We start from the raw sequence: 16,495 nt of genomic DNA, 5'->3' as shown, positions 1-16,495 counted from the left end.
CTGTTGTTATTTTTAGCATTCATTAATTCACTGTAAATACAAATGAAGATACAGTGCAATTAATTTCTTTGCTAATCAAAATATTTGATCAAATGAAGCAATTTTTCAATTCTTAGAAGTAATTATACTGTTCTTTAAAAGGAAGTAGAGGAATTCATTACTGAGTATTTCTAATTAGGAGTTTTTGCTACCTGCTGTATTCTTATTCTGTAAGAAGTTTTGGGATTTTTTTTTTCCTCCTGTAAGGAATCATGGGAAAAACTGTATAATTGAATCCGTAAGTATTCAGAACAAAACTTAGTAGAAGAATCATGCAGTCTAATTAGCTAATTATAACCTTCGTAATAGTTAGATTGATCTACCAACATGTTTCTAATCTGATAGCTGGAATGGACCTTGCTCAACCATGTTGTCCCAGCCAGGTGACTGCCACCTTGGACACCCACAGGAGGAGTGTCACAAAGTCCCTTTGCAAAGTGCCCATCGTCAAGGAACACTGACAGCCAAAACGCCACCTTCTCTTCTCTGTACTCTGAGCTCAGTACCTTTGATTTCTCACTAACTAGAAATTCAGAACTGAATTGGTCAGCTATCGCTGTGTAACAAACAACCACGGAACCTCCAGGACTGTGAGCATTTGTTCGGCTTTTGCTTGTGGGCTGGCTGATCTGGGCTGGCTTGGCTCTGGTGGCCTGACTGGGATATCTCTGCTCCTTGGACCAGAGCGAAGTCACGTGGGCTCCTCTCAAGGCAGCACGACAGACACAGGAAGGCTTGCAGATCACGCAAGCACTTTTTAATTCTTTGGTCACATTGAACCTGCTAACGTTCCCTTGGCCAAAGCAGTCATATGGCTGAATCCAAAGCCACAGGATAGGGAGATATTCTCAGCTCTTCAGTGGGAGGAACCCGGGAGTCCCATGGCAAAGGATGTGGAGACAGGGGAGTTGAGGAAATGGGCCTTGAATGCAGCATGCCACCAGCAAACAGATACACGGCGTGTCTCTGTCTCCAGCCCTACCAAATCATCTGACAGCTCAGCCCACCCCTCCACCCCTTCCCTACCACGTTCTCTCCTCCAGGTTACCTAGAGAAGTTGCTTAGGATACGATTTCATGGAAAATTGATTTTATAAGTCAGCCAAGAACGTGGCTGGACGTAACTTATTGACAGGACACTAGAAGGCTCTGTTATGGAATCATTCCCGTAACAGAGCTGTTGAAACAAGAGTACAATCAAACTGAATATGAGCTAACAGAATTCCAGGGTCAGTGAACCCCCTGGAGCACCCCGCCCTCTCTGGCTTGTTCCTGCCCTAGGCTCACTCTCTCAGCTTTGGGTTGGGGTCACAAGTTTCTTACTTGGGGATCCCCCAACCCCTTTCAAATATGAGTTCCCTGCAGCAGAGATGGGGTTAATTCATCTTTATGGGGGACAGGTTAGTGCAGTGCCTTCCTGAGAGGACAGGATCCTCCCTGTTTGTCCCCTGTCTCCGGGGATGATTCTTGCGGGCAGTTCCCTCTGATTGGTGCGGCTGTCACGACTTTGCAGACCGAGGACCTTGGCCCAGAGAAGTGAGGTGGCTGCTTGAGATCCAGCCAGAAGATGGCAGGGCTCTAGCCTAGCCGTCCTGAACCTGAGCCCCCGCTCCGCCTGCAGGGCCCGAAGCAGCTGGTCAGGAGCCCGGGTCCTGTGGAGGGCCCTCCTCGAGGTGCGTGACCATGTCTCAGACCTGGCTTCCCTCCCCAGCGGGCTGGCTTGACCTGCAGGCAACAGCGGGTGCCACATGCCTCTGCCCTCTGATTACCCACCATAGAGACGGCGTGGGCCAGGAACCGGGACTCAACCCAGGTCTGCCCGACCTCTTGACTCAGGCAAAGATGTCTATTAAAATAACCAGCAGGGGCTTCCCTGGTGGCGCAGTGGTTGAGAATCTGCCTGCTAATGCAGGGGACACGGGTTCGAGCCCTGGTCTGGGAAGATCCCACATGCTGCAGAGCAACTGGGCCCGTGAGCCACAACTACTGAGCCTGCGCGTCTGGAGCCCGTGCTCCGCAACAAGAGAGGCCGCGACGGTGAGAGGCCCACGCAATGTGATGAAGAGTGGTCCCCGCTCGCCGCAACTAGAGAAAGCCCTCGCACAGAAACAAAGACCCAACACAGCCAAAAATGAATAAATAAATAAATAAATTAATTAATTTAAAAAATTAAAAAAAAAAAAACCAGCAGAAGCAGCGAGCATGGCCGCCCACGTTTGCCGGGCGTTGGGCGAAGCATTGCGTGTGTTATTTTGTGGCGATCCCAGGCCTGCCCTTTGAGATGGTTGGGCTTTTATTCTCGGGAGGAAAGTGAGGCGGAGGGGAGTGCGTCTTGCCTGAGGTCACAAGAAAGAGCAGAACTGAACTCCATTCAGCCCTGAGCAGCCCCAAAGCTCTCCGCTGACGGTGAGCTGTCCTCGGCCTCCGGGCCCGGCCCCTCCACTTGACCAGCCTGGCCCCTGGTCGACTTCTGCTGGGTCCCAGGCGGGCAGAACTTGGGTTCCTGGTGCCGCTCCCTGGCTGTGTTCTTGAGGCCGGGTGGGTCTGCCCCTTCTTCACGTTCGGTGTCAGGCGCTGCATGGTGGCGGATCTGGCCTGAGCCGCCAGGAGGACGGGACACAGGCTGGGGGTCCCAGCTCTGTGCCTGCAGGGCTCCCTCAGTCCATCAGCCGACACTGTGTGTGCTGGGAGACAGCCCAGTCTGGGCGGAAGGCGGCCTCAGAGACGCTGGGCTGCGGGGCGAGAGGAGCGCTGAGCTGGGGCAGGAGGACTGGGCTCAGGATGGGTTCCGCACAGACCTCCCCCCGGGCCCCTTCCCACGCGGGCGTCCTCCCTCTGACCCCCCACTGGTTGGGGCGGCCTCTGGGGTGAGTCCGAGCAATGGCAGGGTTCAGAACCCCTGGATTACACCGTAAAGCTTGCGTTTTACTAAATGAGATACGTTGCTACGTTTGAGCCTGAGAAAAACTCCATAAAACTGAGATGTTATTAGTCGGCTCTTTGATGATTGTGTGCTCCGTATGTTGGGACATTGTTTCTTTTATGTATTTCGCCAACACTGTCGTGTCGTCACAGAGGGGACCAGGAATCTTCCTTTTGGGACAGGTGGCCCATACTTCTCTGCGACATCAAGAGGGACAATTGTTTAGTAAAACAAGGTTCCATGAATACCCTTGAATAAATGAGAGAAGATACCTTCAAAACATGTAAATCATTGTCTAATTGGGTCAGACCCATAGTGCATAAGAGTCTACTTTTTTTTTTTTTTTCATTTGAAAAGTCACTGGTGTGTGCAGTTGTCAGATGAGGGGCTACGGGGAGGAGCACTGAGGACGCAGGCCCAGCGGCTCCTGCTCCAAACAGTAGTGGGGACGGAAGTGGGCGCCTGACACGTCATCCCTCCCGAGTTCCCTCCGTCTTGCAGCTGTGATTCCTATCCTGAGGGGACCTTTTATGTAAAGCGTAGTTCGTTTTGGAAAGTGACATTTGCATCTGAAGCTAGTGGTGTCTTTTCTGATTAGGAGAAACATTTCTTCTAGTTATAGAAAAAGCACTATTTTTCCCCATTCAGATATAACGATCACGTGAGAAGTGCCAGGGACACAAAAGCGCCAGACCAAGAGCCATCTGTTCTCCCCTGGCGTCTCCAGTCACTCAGAGCAAGGCTGGCGGTGGTGGCTGAGTGGCTTTGCGGAGAGCAGGATGGGAACCGGAACGTGGGCGCCCAACAGCCTCGAGCCCAAATGCCCTTGATGGGAGAGCCAGGAGGCCCTACCCTCCAGAGGCCAGAGGCTTCTCCGGGTGGCACGGGGTGGGGAGCAGCGCGGCTGCACCCCCTGGGGCCTGGGGACCTTCTGGTCAAGGGCTGGTCCCTAGTGCACCGAGGCGATGGCAGTGGTGCTGCTGGGGGCGGGGTAATTAGTGATCTTTGTTTTCAATTTGTGCCCTGTTTGTAGTTTTCTGCAGTGAACATGCAGTCATTAGCTTTGCAAGCAGCAAAAGAATATCTATAACTGGCAGCGAAACCACCTTTGTGACAGACATAGTCCCCCCCCCCTCCGTGTTCACAGCCTGGCCTCTGGCTGTGGCTTTGGGGGTGCTGAGAAAAGCGCTGGGGGCGCAGGAGGCCAGTGCTGCTCTCCTGACCTTCCCGCTAGCCTGTCGAGTAAGGATAATAGCGCCTCGGGTGCCAGTTTTCAAGGATTTGCACCTGTACCTCCTTCACCTCCTGGCTCAGTGGTTTCCTCCTCTGGAGGCTGTTTCCATCAGTTGCATCAAGAGCACACGACCCGTTATAATCTCTGCTCACCTGTAAGACTGGCGCTCATCTCTCTTCCCCCCCAGACCCTACCCGGGCAAGACTATTTAAGGATTGTGACCTCTGTCTCCCCAGCGTCTAGCGAAGAGCCTGGCACACAGCAGACATTCCAAGGGTATCTGCGGAGGGCCCAGTACAGTCATCTCGGGCGTGCGTTGAGTGTTCGTCCTCTGTAAGTGCATCGCGGGTGCGTGTGTCACACGCCCGGTACGGGTGTTCACCCTCCCCCCAGGGCTCTGGGATTCAGTGTGACCCAGGTGTCACTCTGATCCCTGCGCAGGTGGAGAGGGGGCAGATTCACATCCAGGGCAGTCGCACCGAGCGGGGCTCCAAGACCAGCCGCTCCTCCACGTCGCTCGCAGCCAGGCTATCCTGGCCCTCCAGCCTCAGGACCCCGACCCGTGGGGCCGGCAAGACTCCAGGCTTGGGAGCCCCAGTTGTCTGCCTGGCCCTGCCCTCGCTTATTCCTCATCCAGAGAACAAGCGTTAGTACTAGGGTGTGTATACATACAGGTGTGTGCATGTGTGTGTGTGCTCGTGTGATCATTTGGACCCTTCTGTGGCCCCTTTCCACTTAGTGCACTGCAAACATTTTACCATATTGTTAAACTATTTCTTGAAACATTCTAAATAGCTGCACTGTCATCCATCTTCTAGAAATATCGTGTTTTATTTAACCATTCTCCTAATTTAGACATCTGAAGTGTTGCTAATTTTTTTTAAATTTTGTGAATTCCATAAATAATACTGTAATGATCATAACTCCATGTTTATTTCCTCAAGGAAAGTCTTCAAAGGGTAGGTACCAAGTCAAAGGATAGGCACTTTTATGGCTCCAGATACCTTATTCCACCTTCTCCAGCACTGATATCGTCAATCAAGAAATTTGCATTTCTTAGAAGAAAAAAGTGGAATCTTGTTTTCTTTTCCGTTTTTTTTTACAGCATGACCAGGTCAGAGTTCTTTAACAGGAGACCCAGGGTAGCTGCCCAGAGCACTCATTCATTTGGTTGGCTGTGCGGAGACACTGTTTATCCACTTGGCTGTGCGGAGACACTGTTTGTTTATCCACTCTTTCTTTGAACAAATAGCAGGTCCCACCGTGTGCCAGGTTCTTCTAAGCACTCGAGGATTCAGCAGTGCACAGAAGACTAGACTTGCCTTGAAGTTTATTTTCTGTTGGGATGAGAAAGCCAATTAGGGTAAATATGAGGTGGATCAGAGAGCCATACGTGGGATGGAAGTGAGCAGGGAAAGCGAGAGAGAATCTGGAGTTCGGCTCAGGAATGTGATAAAAACCCTGAGAGAAGGGCGAGAACAGCAAGTGCAAAGGCCCTGAGGCAGGAACGAGCTTGCTGTGAATGAAGCACAGCAGGAGGCTGTCACACAGGTCAGAGCGAGTCATGGGCGAGAGCCATTGTGACACCCTGCCTGTTACTCTGAGCAACGGTGGGAAGCCATTTGAGAGTTGTGCTTGACCTGATTTGCACTTTAAAGAGATCGTCCTCAGGGGAAAATGACTATGGCTTTTTGATTATGGCTCTGCCCTCCCTTACCCCTCCATCCAGAGAACAAGTGCTGACACATGTGCGCATGTCATACACGTGCGTGTGTACTTTAAAAGACTGAGGGTGGAAACAGAGAGGCTGATGCAATAATCCGTGCAAGATGATGGCAGCCTGGACCAGGGGGTGAAGGTAGAGCGGGCAACTTCCAGGTATGCACTGGGAGCAGAGCCCCTGGGATTTGCGGGTGGTTTGGGTACGAGTGATAGAAAGATCCGTCACAGAGGACTCTATTCTGAGCTACTGGGACAATTTCCATTTGCTGAGATGGGGACCTCAGAAGGACTGTGTTTTGAAGCTGATGACGAAAGAAAGAAGAAAGAATTTTCCTTTATGAAACTCGGATGTTCTGTTTTGCTTGGGAGGGCCTCTCTCCCCCGAGGTTATCTTGGAGTCAGCCAGCCATACAGCTCCTTGCTACTTTTATAACATTGTAACAGTAGGTTTGGTGATGTAAGGGCTCAGTCACAGAAGAGACTGACTTCTCCTTAACAGTCTGAGTAGGTGTCCACTGATTTATTTGTATATTCTGGACCTAGCTCTTCTGATTCTATTATTCTGATTATATCAAGTTTATGGTGTTTTGATATCTGGTGGCTCAAAAACCTCATTGCTAGCCTTTTCCAGAAATTTCATGGCAAATCTCACGTATTTCTTTTTCTTTACCAACTTTAATATCTAAGTCTAATGAGTCCCCCAAATATCCATTGAGATACGTTTTTTTTAATTTTTAAATTTTATTTATTTTTTTATACAGCAGGTTCTCATTAGTTATCCATTTTATGCATATTAGTGTATATATGTCAATCCCAAGCCATTGAGATTTTTACTAGAGTTTTATTTATTTATAATTTGAGAAAGGTTTTACCTTTGGAAGTAGAGACTTCACATCCAGGAACATAGTATGTGTCTCTTTTCATTCCAGTCTTGCTTTAATAACCTTCAATAGAATGTATATGGCTTTCTCTGTATAGGTCTTATGCCTTTCAGATGTAATCTATCCCAAGGTATTCAATAGCTTTGTCATTAATGTGAATGTGGATTTTTTTTCCCAATACAATTTCTAACTAGTTATATTTACTGTTTAAAAAAAAAGTATTGCTTTTTTTTTGTATTTTTTACTTGAATCCAGCCACTTTCCTAATTGTCTTGAGATTTTCTAGTTGTAAAATCATATCCCGAATAATGATAAATCTTGTTTTTCAACATTTATACTGTTTATTTCATCTTGTCTTATTTCAAAAGCTGGAACCTCTAAAAATGTGACTAGCAGAACTGACAGTGAGCATGCCTGTCTTGTTTCTGACTTTAATGGAAATGCTTCAGTGTTTCACCCATGTAACATATTTGCAGATAGTGTCTGTTAATATTCTCGTGTTTAGGATGTTCATTTTATTTCCATGTAGTTTATATGTTCTGTTCTGTTCTATACCATTTAGTCAGGAATGGCTGCCGAATTTTGTTAAATGCCATTTTGCCATCTGTTGCTATGTGACCTTTGCTAATATAAGGAATTGAAGTTTTGCTAATTCTTGAAGGATTCTTGTTCTTGGAATAAACCCTAATTGATCTTGGTATGCCCTTTTAAAATATGGCACTAAATATTCCTAATGTTTTCTTTTTTTGATGTATTTGCATTTATATCCATAAACTGGATTGGCTTATATTTTTCTTTCCGAGTGTTTTCTTTATCACATTTTTGTATTAGGGTAATATAAAATGAACTGGAATACTATATATCGCTTTTTGTGTTCTGGAATAATTTGACTAATGTAAAAATTATCTAGGCTTGACACCTTTTTACTGATAGATGGTAGATCTTTTAACAGCTTTTTAAATTTCTTTTGTGGTTACCTGTCTATTCAGGCTTTCCTATTACTTAAGTTAAATTTAGTAATCTATATTTTGCTAGAAAATGATTCAATTTCCTCCAGAGTTTAAAGCATATTAACTTAAGGTTGCCCATCCTACTTTGTTAGAATTCTTCCATATCTGTTGTTAAAATAGTAGTATTTCCGATTTGTTTTGTGTGCTAACGCTTTCAAAGAGCACTCACACACACCGTCTCATGGGAGCCTTGGTTCCTCCTGGAAAGATGAGGAAACTGAGGGAAACATGGTTAAGTGGCTTGTGGGGTCACACAGCCAGTTAGAGGCAGAGTCTAGCCTCAGACCGGGGACCCAGCTTCCCCTACGGGACACGAGCACCTGTGCTCATTCCAGTTTGTTCACCTGGGGTGCGTCCTCCTCGGGCCCCAAAGGTGTGACAAGTGTAAGGATGGACTTGAGCATGAGTCTCCATCCAGAAAAGGTCCCTGTACTCTCTGAGCACCAACACCCCTCGCAATGTTTAGGGAAAGGCCCTCCTACCTAGATACAGGGGGTGCATTTTCGACTGTTTGAACAAGTGTAAGATGCGTCTGTAATATCACTCTTTTTCTAGAATGAAAAAAGAAAGGCGTTCATTCGCTTTACAGATGGCTCCGAATGGACATATTTAAAAGCCTCTGTTAACCTTTGGGTGGTCAAGGATGTGGTGGGCTGTGGTTTGAGTGTGTGTACATTCACGTTTTGGGGGATATTCCCAGCAGCATCCTGTGTTTGATACAATTTCATAAAGTAACATTATACCCTGTCCTGAAGGATAGTAGCATATAATACCTATATTGCTATGGAATTGCTGAACATGAATCGTGACCAAGTTTTAATACAGGCTGGGGGGATTAGATTGATCATCTGGTAAAGTGCTGGTGCTTTGAAAGAACTGCTATCCTAGCTAACAGTCATGAAGGGTTTTGATGTGGAGAAACCCAGCGTATCTGAGAATCCGCCCTGGTACGCGGGCAGCATTCATGCCTCCGTTACCCCTGGGTTCTCACGGAGGCCGGTCTCCCCTCCCACCCCGGGGCTCCATCCCGTCCTCATACTCCAGGAGCCGACCTGCTGATGCAGTGACCACAGGTGTAGCTTCGGGGCCTTTTCCTAATTGCAGCAAGTAGATGCCCATCAGGGCTGCAGCCCTGGCCCTGTTCACTGCCCTCGCAGGAGGCTGGGGACTCAGCCGCCCCCCCACCCCAGCTTCGCCCTTCCAGCTCCAGTGTCCTTAGTGCCCAGGATAGACAGAGGCCCTTGTCATCTCCAGGGCTGCTGATGGTCACTAAGTAACTTCCCTTGCCTGCTCTTCCTGTGGCCTGTACACCACACAGATCATCAGCCAATGCTCACTGAGATGCTGCACGTGGGCTGACGGCCCCTCCAGCTCCCCTGGCCACGAGCCCTTTGCCAGCACATCGGCCTAAACATCCAGTGAAAAGATCTTTCCTCTGCTCCTCTTTCCTCGTGGCTCACTCCTCCCTCCAGAAAGCTGTCCTGGGGTGCAGACAGGGCCTGTCCCTCCTCGGGGTTTCTCAGCACCCTGGACAGCGCCCCCAGGCCCTGAAAGCACCTCCCAACACCCGGCTGTGGCTGTCCTTGCCCTACGAGGGGTGCTGAATGGAATCCAGGCCAGCGGGCGGCTCCATTGTCCCCACAGCCTCCAACTGCAGGAACCTGCGCTCCCCAGGATCAAATCCCTGCGGGTCTCAAAGTTTCAGACCTAAGGGACACTTAGCCGACAGCGGTGCTGCAGCGTAGTGTGGCAGCAGTCATCCAAAACCGCCTTTCACGTTGTAACTGCTGGGAGTGCAAATTAATCGAACTGAGGTTCAGAAAATGAAAGCAGTCTGGGCTTCCCTGGTGGCGCAGTGGTTGAGAATCTGCCTGCCAATGCAGGGGACACGGGTTCGAGCCCTGGTCTGGGAAGATCCCACATGCCACGGAGCAACTGGGCCCGTGAGCCACAATTACTGAGCCTGCGCGTCTGGAGCCTGTGCTCCGCAACAAGAGAGGCCGCGATGGTGAGAGGCCCACGCACCGCGATGAAGAGTGGTCCCCGCTTGCCGCAACTAGAGAAAGCCCTCGCACAGAAACGAAGACCCAACACAGCCATAAATAAATAAAAGAACGTGAATTTCTTTAAAAAAAAAAAAAAAAAAATGAAAGCAGTCTGGATCCACATCCTGTTGATTCCCTTACCACTCAGAGCAGGCGCTCACCGTGTGCTTGTTACACAAACCGGAGGACAGGCTGAACGCGTGAAGGGAGGCGGGGAAGAGGTGTGCCCTCCCCAGGCCTGGCCCCGGCCCCTTGCCCTGCCCCACGGGGCCGACCCGCTCTGCTCCTCGTCCGTGGCAGGTCAGCCCAGGCTTCCACTGCAGCCAAATCTGCCCCTGCAGTCGGGCCTCTGGGTCACACTGTCTCCTGGCTCGTCATCTTCCTCACTAAGCTGGACCTCCCAGGACCTGGCCTGGCTAAGGCACCCAGAGCCAAGGTGACTCATTATGTATTAAATGGATCAATTTTCCATTCTGTTTTGCCCAGGCTGCTGCTGAGTGGGCTGAGAAGATGCCCAAAGGCCCGCCTCCCATCTCTCCCAAGGAAATGGCAAACCAAGAGGTCCTGGCCCGGCTCCACAACGCCGTGACCTGCCACTACCACACCATCGCCCAGGAGTTTGAGAACTTCGACACCATGAAGACCAATACCGCCTCCAGGGACGAGTTCCGGTCCATTTGTACTCGCCACGTCCAAGTTCTGACGGATGAGCAAGTAAGATACGCATTTCCTTTAGCCTCCTAAGCGATGCATGCGCATCAGGCCGGCCCTTCCCAGAGCGTGAAAAGTTTAAGACTGTTCTCTCTTTTTTTAAATACTTGAAGGTTTTTTTGGGGCGGGGGGTGGGTTGTTGTTATTTAGTTTTAAATCTTACTGGAGACTCACGGGAGCTTTCTGTTTATGTAACAGGTATGAATCGCACCATTTCAATCAGGGTGCAAATTATATCACTTTTATTTTTAAAACCAAATTAAACTGGGCTCCAGCTACCACTGTCCTTCTTCCTCCTTCCCCAGATCATTCCTGGGCTTAAGTGATCCAAAGAGGGGGCCAGTTTCTCCCCACATCTGGGCTGGGAGTGCGGGGGTAACGGTGGATGTAGAGCCTGTAGGTTGCTCTGACTCTCCCACCACCTCTGCCTGCTTCTGCTGCCGACGTTTTTGGATGCTCTGGTGCTACCGCCCCAAGCATGCTGGTGACACGCCCACCCCCAGTGGGCCTCTCCGCTGTCCACAGGCTGGACACAGGCCACCCTCTCTGAGGTCCTCTTGCCCATCACAGAACCCTCACAAGAGTTTCTCTGCGGTCTCTTCCCCAAGGACTGAGCTGGGCTCTTTTTAGCTCAAAGCTCTAGCAACCTGCTGCCCCGGCCTCTTTGGCCCTTCATGGCTTTCCTAGGCCAAGAGCACCTCCCAGCAGGACGGCGTCCCAGGGGCCTGCCTTGCTCACTGGCCTCAGCCGATAATCTCACTGAAAGTCCGCGCGGGGGAGCAGAGCCCTGGCTGCTGGGTCCTCACTGTGTCCCCAGCACTGAGACAGAGCCTGGCACAGAGCAGGTGCTCAGCATGTCCCAGTGAGCGGACAGTGTCCACGTCCCCACCCCAATCCGAGCAGTCCAGGGGCTGAACAGCCGATGACAGAGCACCACCGATCCCGTTCCGGAAGCAGATTTCCCTTCTTCCCGGAAAATGCACTGCTACCAGCCCTCTTCAGTTCTCAGATGAATTGATGCCCCGTCCATTCCCAGAGAATAATTCAGATGAAAAAGGAACTCCAAAATACTCACAAAAGCAACCCCGCCTCCCCTCTTCCTCCAGGCTCTGCTCAGGCCCAGCCCAGGGAGCTTCCTACAGCTCCCCGTGTGGAAATGTCATTCTTTCCCCTCCACAGCTGGGTCACTCCAAGCTCAAGTCTCACACTGTTAGAGTTTTAGGGTGAGGACCGAAAGTATTCACGGGAAGGGGTGATCATCACATCCGCCCTCCATCCCTACTTAGGCCTCTGAACTCGCTACCCTAAAGAACGAATTTGTTAAAGATATTAGTAATATGAACATCAGATTTCACTTTCCTAAAATATCACCTTTTTTAGGCATTATGATCATTTCTGCTAAGCAAAATAATGCCCTATTTCCAAACAATTCTGTCCCACAAAGCATCCAAGCCAAGTAAGCTCTCTATTTGCAAATATCAATACTTCTCTCCATTTCTACAAATGGATAGAAGCCTTTAAAATTAATACAGTTGCATTTATTATTCTATGGGGCCAACTAATAAAGGTTGGTAATAAAGATTTTTAGTAATAAAGATTAGTAATAAAGATTTTTTAGTAATAAAGATTTTTCATTCCATCTAAATGAGCAAAATTTTACTCTAATTATAGGTATAAATTAATGACATGCCGGCATATCTGGCATTCATAACAGAGAATTTGATTCTAATTGTCCACTAAGAAAGCTTCACCATTCCCGTCACAGACAGCAACCCCCTACCCCCCACCCCCTGCAAAAAAATCAAGCACTTACTTTTAAATGCTGCTTTCTAAAAATACACGGACACATCTCAAAGACAGTCTGCACCATTGAGAGCATCGAAGTCTGGCATGAGTACCGTGGTTTAAGTTGGGTGATGATTAGCAGAAATTGTGCTATATTTGGGAAGGATGCTTCTAGATACAGGCTAGTAAACAGAAAGCAAAACCCCCAGAGATCCATATGCTTTCTTCTTGCATGAGTTGCTTAGCCAACGACCTTCTTGGTTGGATGGCCCAGTGTCTGGCACAGTAAGACACAGAAGTAATTTGCACTCTTGACATGTCTAGACCCCTCGTGCCATTATGGGGAAGAGTTCACCGGAGATACTGGGACAGTTCCGCCCATGTTAAACAGCTTTCAGGTACAGATTCCATGACTTCGTTTATCTACATTATAGAGACTTATCTCTAAAAAATCCAATCATCGTGAATCTGAAGGGCAGCTTTCTTGACTTACAGAGCTCCGTAAGTAGGGAAGTGCCACATCTTTTGAAACCTTTTGGCACAATTAACCTTTCAGAAAAGGAGAGCGACTTTCAGAGCAGTTGGAGTCAGTCACTGACAGATCTTCATGGCTCTGCATAAAGCGTGTTATAAAAGGCCGTGGGACTGGGTCCACTTGGATCTGGCTTAAGAAGATAGAGACCCCATGGGGAGAGCCTGTCCTGGTGAGGCGATTTAGATCAGTCCATAGCGACCGCATGAGGACTTTGAATATGCAGCTATATTAGGGGAAGGAACCAGCAAACATTTCTGAGCATTCCAGATGTGATATTTCTAAAACAGACACCTTTAGGAAGTGAGAAAAAGGCAGGCAGACTTGGGTTTCGACCCTGCTTCTGCACTCGTCCAGCTGTGTGACCTTGGAGAATTATTCAACCTCTCTGAGCTTCAATGTCCTTCCCTATGAAATGGGGCAGTGCTCCCCAGGCTAATCCAGGTGCCCTCCCCTCTGCCCAGGCTGCAGTTCTGCCTTCCCCATCTTTGCCCGTGGCAGTCTCTGCCTGCCCCTGCCCCCGTCCCTTCCCCCACCCCCTTGTATCTGGCCACACCGACTCCCTCTTCCAGACTCACTTCGAGCCAAGTGAAGCCTTTTCTGACCACACCTTTACCTGCTGGAGCTGGCCACGCCCTGCTTTGCCCTCCCCAGCCCCCGACCTTGAGCTCTCCATCATCTGGCTGAGCCCTTGGGACACGCTTGCATGTTCTTGGGCACAGAGCTGCCCGTCTTGGCTGCGCAGTGAGTGCCCGAAGGCAGCGTGCACCCACTCCTTCACTTATTGGGGGCCCTCTGAGCTCAGAGTGGTGATGTTAGGTCCGCGGGAACCAAGGAGGGCCTGCTCCCTGCCTCCTTTGAGTCTGCATCCTGGGAGGGTAGAGAGAGGTTAAACGCCTGTGGTACATTATTCCTGTAATTCCACACCGCTCTCTGCTGCAAAGGGACGTGCAGCGCGCTGGGAGAGCAGAGCTGGGGGCTGACCTGGACCGAGGGGTCGGGGCGGTTTCCCTGAGGACACGATGCTGGAATGTGGGCGTGGCCTCCGAGGGGAGCCGGGAGGGAGCAATGCAGGCAGAGGGGGCGTCCTCGAAGCGGGAGCGGTGGGCACGCTGCTTAGACGGGGATGCTGCCAGCTGGCCAGTGGGCACCGGAGACACACCCTGCCCGTGGGGTCTGTGCTCCTTGAGCGGCGGGCAGACAGTGAACAAAATATGTGTACGTTGGATGGTGACAGATGCTCTAGAGGCCAAAAAAAAAAAAAAAAAGCAGGGAAGAGGGCAGTGCTAGGGAATTGGGAGGGTGCGTTGTGAGTAGGGCGGTCAGGGGAGGCCCCCGAGAAGGCAGCATCTGATTAAAGACCTGGGTCAGGTGGCTGGCTGGGAACAGCGGAGGTTGGATCACGGATGCGTTTCAGAGTTGGAAGCAGCAGAATTTGCTAATGGATGTGGGTGGAAGAGCGAGAAGGGGAGTAGAGGACGGGGAGGCCAAAGGAGCCGTGGATGGGGTGCTCTGGGGGGCAGGGGGGAGGGGCGGGCGGGCGTGGGGCGCCTCACTGACCCATGGTCCACAGTCACATCTTCTGTCCTGCTCTCCTTCCTGTTCACTTTCTTTTTTGCTCAAGTACATCTTTACTTGCTCTTTCAGGGGAGAGGAAGCCCGAGAGCTTCCCTATTTCACCCTCGTCCTCAAAAGATAGTTTGGCTGGGGATAGAATTCTAGGTCCAAGTTTTCTCTCCTTGACCCTTTCAAGCGGTTTCTCAGTTGCCTTCCAGCATCTCTCGGTGTTGATGAGACATCTGCTAATTATCACGTGCTTTCTCCAGGGCCCAGATCCCAGTGGGAAGAAAGGCAGGGGCTGAGATGCTCATGCCAGTTCCCTTTTACCAGAACCCTGCTCTGAGACGAGGGGTGGGGTGTGAGTGAGTGAGGAGAGAGGAGCCAGCCGGGCTGCTCTGGTAAGTCCCGAATGCTCCACACGCAGCTCGCCCAGGCGGGTCCCCCCCGCGTGGTCCCCACTGCCAGGTGGTCCTACAGTTGTCTTGGCCTGGTCCTAGGGACTGGACTCCTCCTGCCTTGGCCTCCAGGCTTTTGTCCTCAGTGACTGTGGAAATTCTGTGTCCACTAGCAGCACAGGCCAGTTCCAGTTTCTACGTCAGGTAGTGGGTGATGGCTTGGTTCTAACTGCCCATCTCACATTGGGGCCTCTTGTCCCTGTTCCCGAGAGAGTACCGCCCACCACCTGCATCATACCATGCCTCGAATGCCATGGGTTTCTTCTCCATTTCTGTTTAATCCGATTTCCCTGTTGTGTTTGAATAAGGACAATGCATTTTATTTATTTATTTATTTTAACATCTTTATTGGAGTATAATTGCTTTACAATGCTGTGTTAGTTTCTGCTTTATAACAAAGTGAATCAGCTATATATATACATATATCCCCATATCTCCTCCCTCTTGCATCTCCCTCCCACCCTCCCTATCCCACCCCTCTAGGTGGTCACAAAGCACCAAGCTGATCTCCCTGTGCTATGCGGCTGCTTCCCACTAGCTATCTATTTTACATTTGGTAGTGTATATATGTCCATGGCACTCTCTCACTTCATCCCAGCTAACCCTTCCCCCCCTCCCATGTCCTCAAGTCCATTCTCTACGTCTGCGTCTTTATTCCTGTCCTGCCCCTAGGTTCTTCAGAACCTTTTTTTTTTTAGATTCCATATCTATGTGTTAGCATACGGTATTTGTTTTTCTCTTTCTGACTTACTTCACTCTGTATGACAGACTCTGGGTCCATCCACCTCACTGCAAATAACTCAGTTTCGTGTCTTTTTACGGCTGAGTAATATTCCATTGTATATATGTGCCACACCTTCTTTATCCATTCATCTGTCAGTGGATACTTAGGTTGCTTCCATGTCCTGGCTATTGTAAATAGTGCTGCAATGAACATTGTGGTACATGACTCTTTTTGAATTATGGTTTTCTCAGGATATATGCCCAGTAGTGGGATTGCTGGGTTGTATGATAGTTCTACTTTTAGTTTTTTAAGGAACCTCCATACTGTTCTCCATAGTGGCTGTATCAATTTACATTCCCACCAACAGTGCAAGAGGGTTCCCTTTTCTCCACACCCTCTCCAGCATTTATTGTTTGTAGACTTTTTTGATGATGGCCATTCTGACTGGTGTGAGGTGATACCTCATTGTAGTTTTGATTTGCATTTCTCTAATGATTAGTGATGTTGAGCATTCTTTCATGTGTTTGTTGGCAATCTGTATATCTTCTTTGGAGGGACAATGCATTTTAAAAAAATAGTTTCCACCTCTCTGCTGAAACTCCCCATCTGTTCATGCATGTTGTGTACCTTTTCTACTAGATCCATTAATGTATTAGCCACAGTTGTTTTAATGTTCTTGTCTGACAATCCCCACAGTGGGGTCATCTCTGAGTCTTGTCTGTTGATGGCTGTATCTCTTGGCAATGGGTCGGTTTTTCTTTTGTTTGTATGCCTCAAATTTTTAAAAAAAATTGAATGCCAGACATCGTGTGAAGAAGAATAGTAGAGACGGTGGTATAAATGATATTTATGCCTGGAAATGGATGCACCTCTTC

The 16,495-nt window shown here is 49.4% G+C and overlaps 1 protein-coding gene across 11 annotated transcripts in view; it reads left to right on the top strand.

Annotated features, from left to right (window-relative positions):
• EFCAB6 (EF-hand calcium binding domain 6) overlaps positions 1-16,495 on the top strand; it is a 253,522-nt gene that overhangs the window by 223,314 nt on the left and 13,713 nt on the right. For 10 of the 11 annotated variants that reach the window (XM_082352631.1, XM_082352630.1, XM_082352622.1 and 7 more), the window contains one exon: positions 10,340-10,567. In XM_082352631.1, coding sequence (XP_082208757.1) covers positions 10,340-10,567 — 228 coding nt within the window. Of the gene's footprint in view, positions 1-5,300; positions 5,360-10,339; positions 10,568-16,495 lie in introns of those variants that run through there. The other variant, XM_082352624.1, reaches the window with a different exon arrangement.

The sequence above is a fragment of the Balaenoptera borealis genome (assembly GCF_965194805.1).
Source record: "Balaenoptera borealis genome assembly, chromosome: 13".
Taxonomy (NCBI): Eukaryota; Metazoa; Chordata; class Mammalia; order Artiodactyla; family Balaenopteridae; genus Balaenoptera; species Balaenoptera borealis.
The sequence above is the reverse complement of the archived record's forward strand: the minus strand, read 5'-3'. Positions and strand labels throughout refer to the sequence as shown.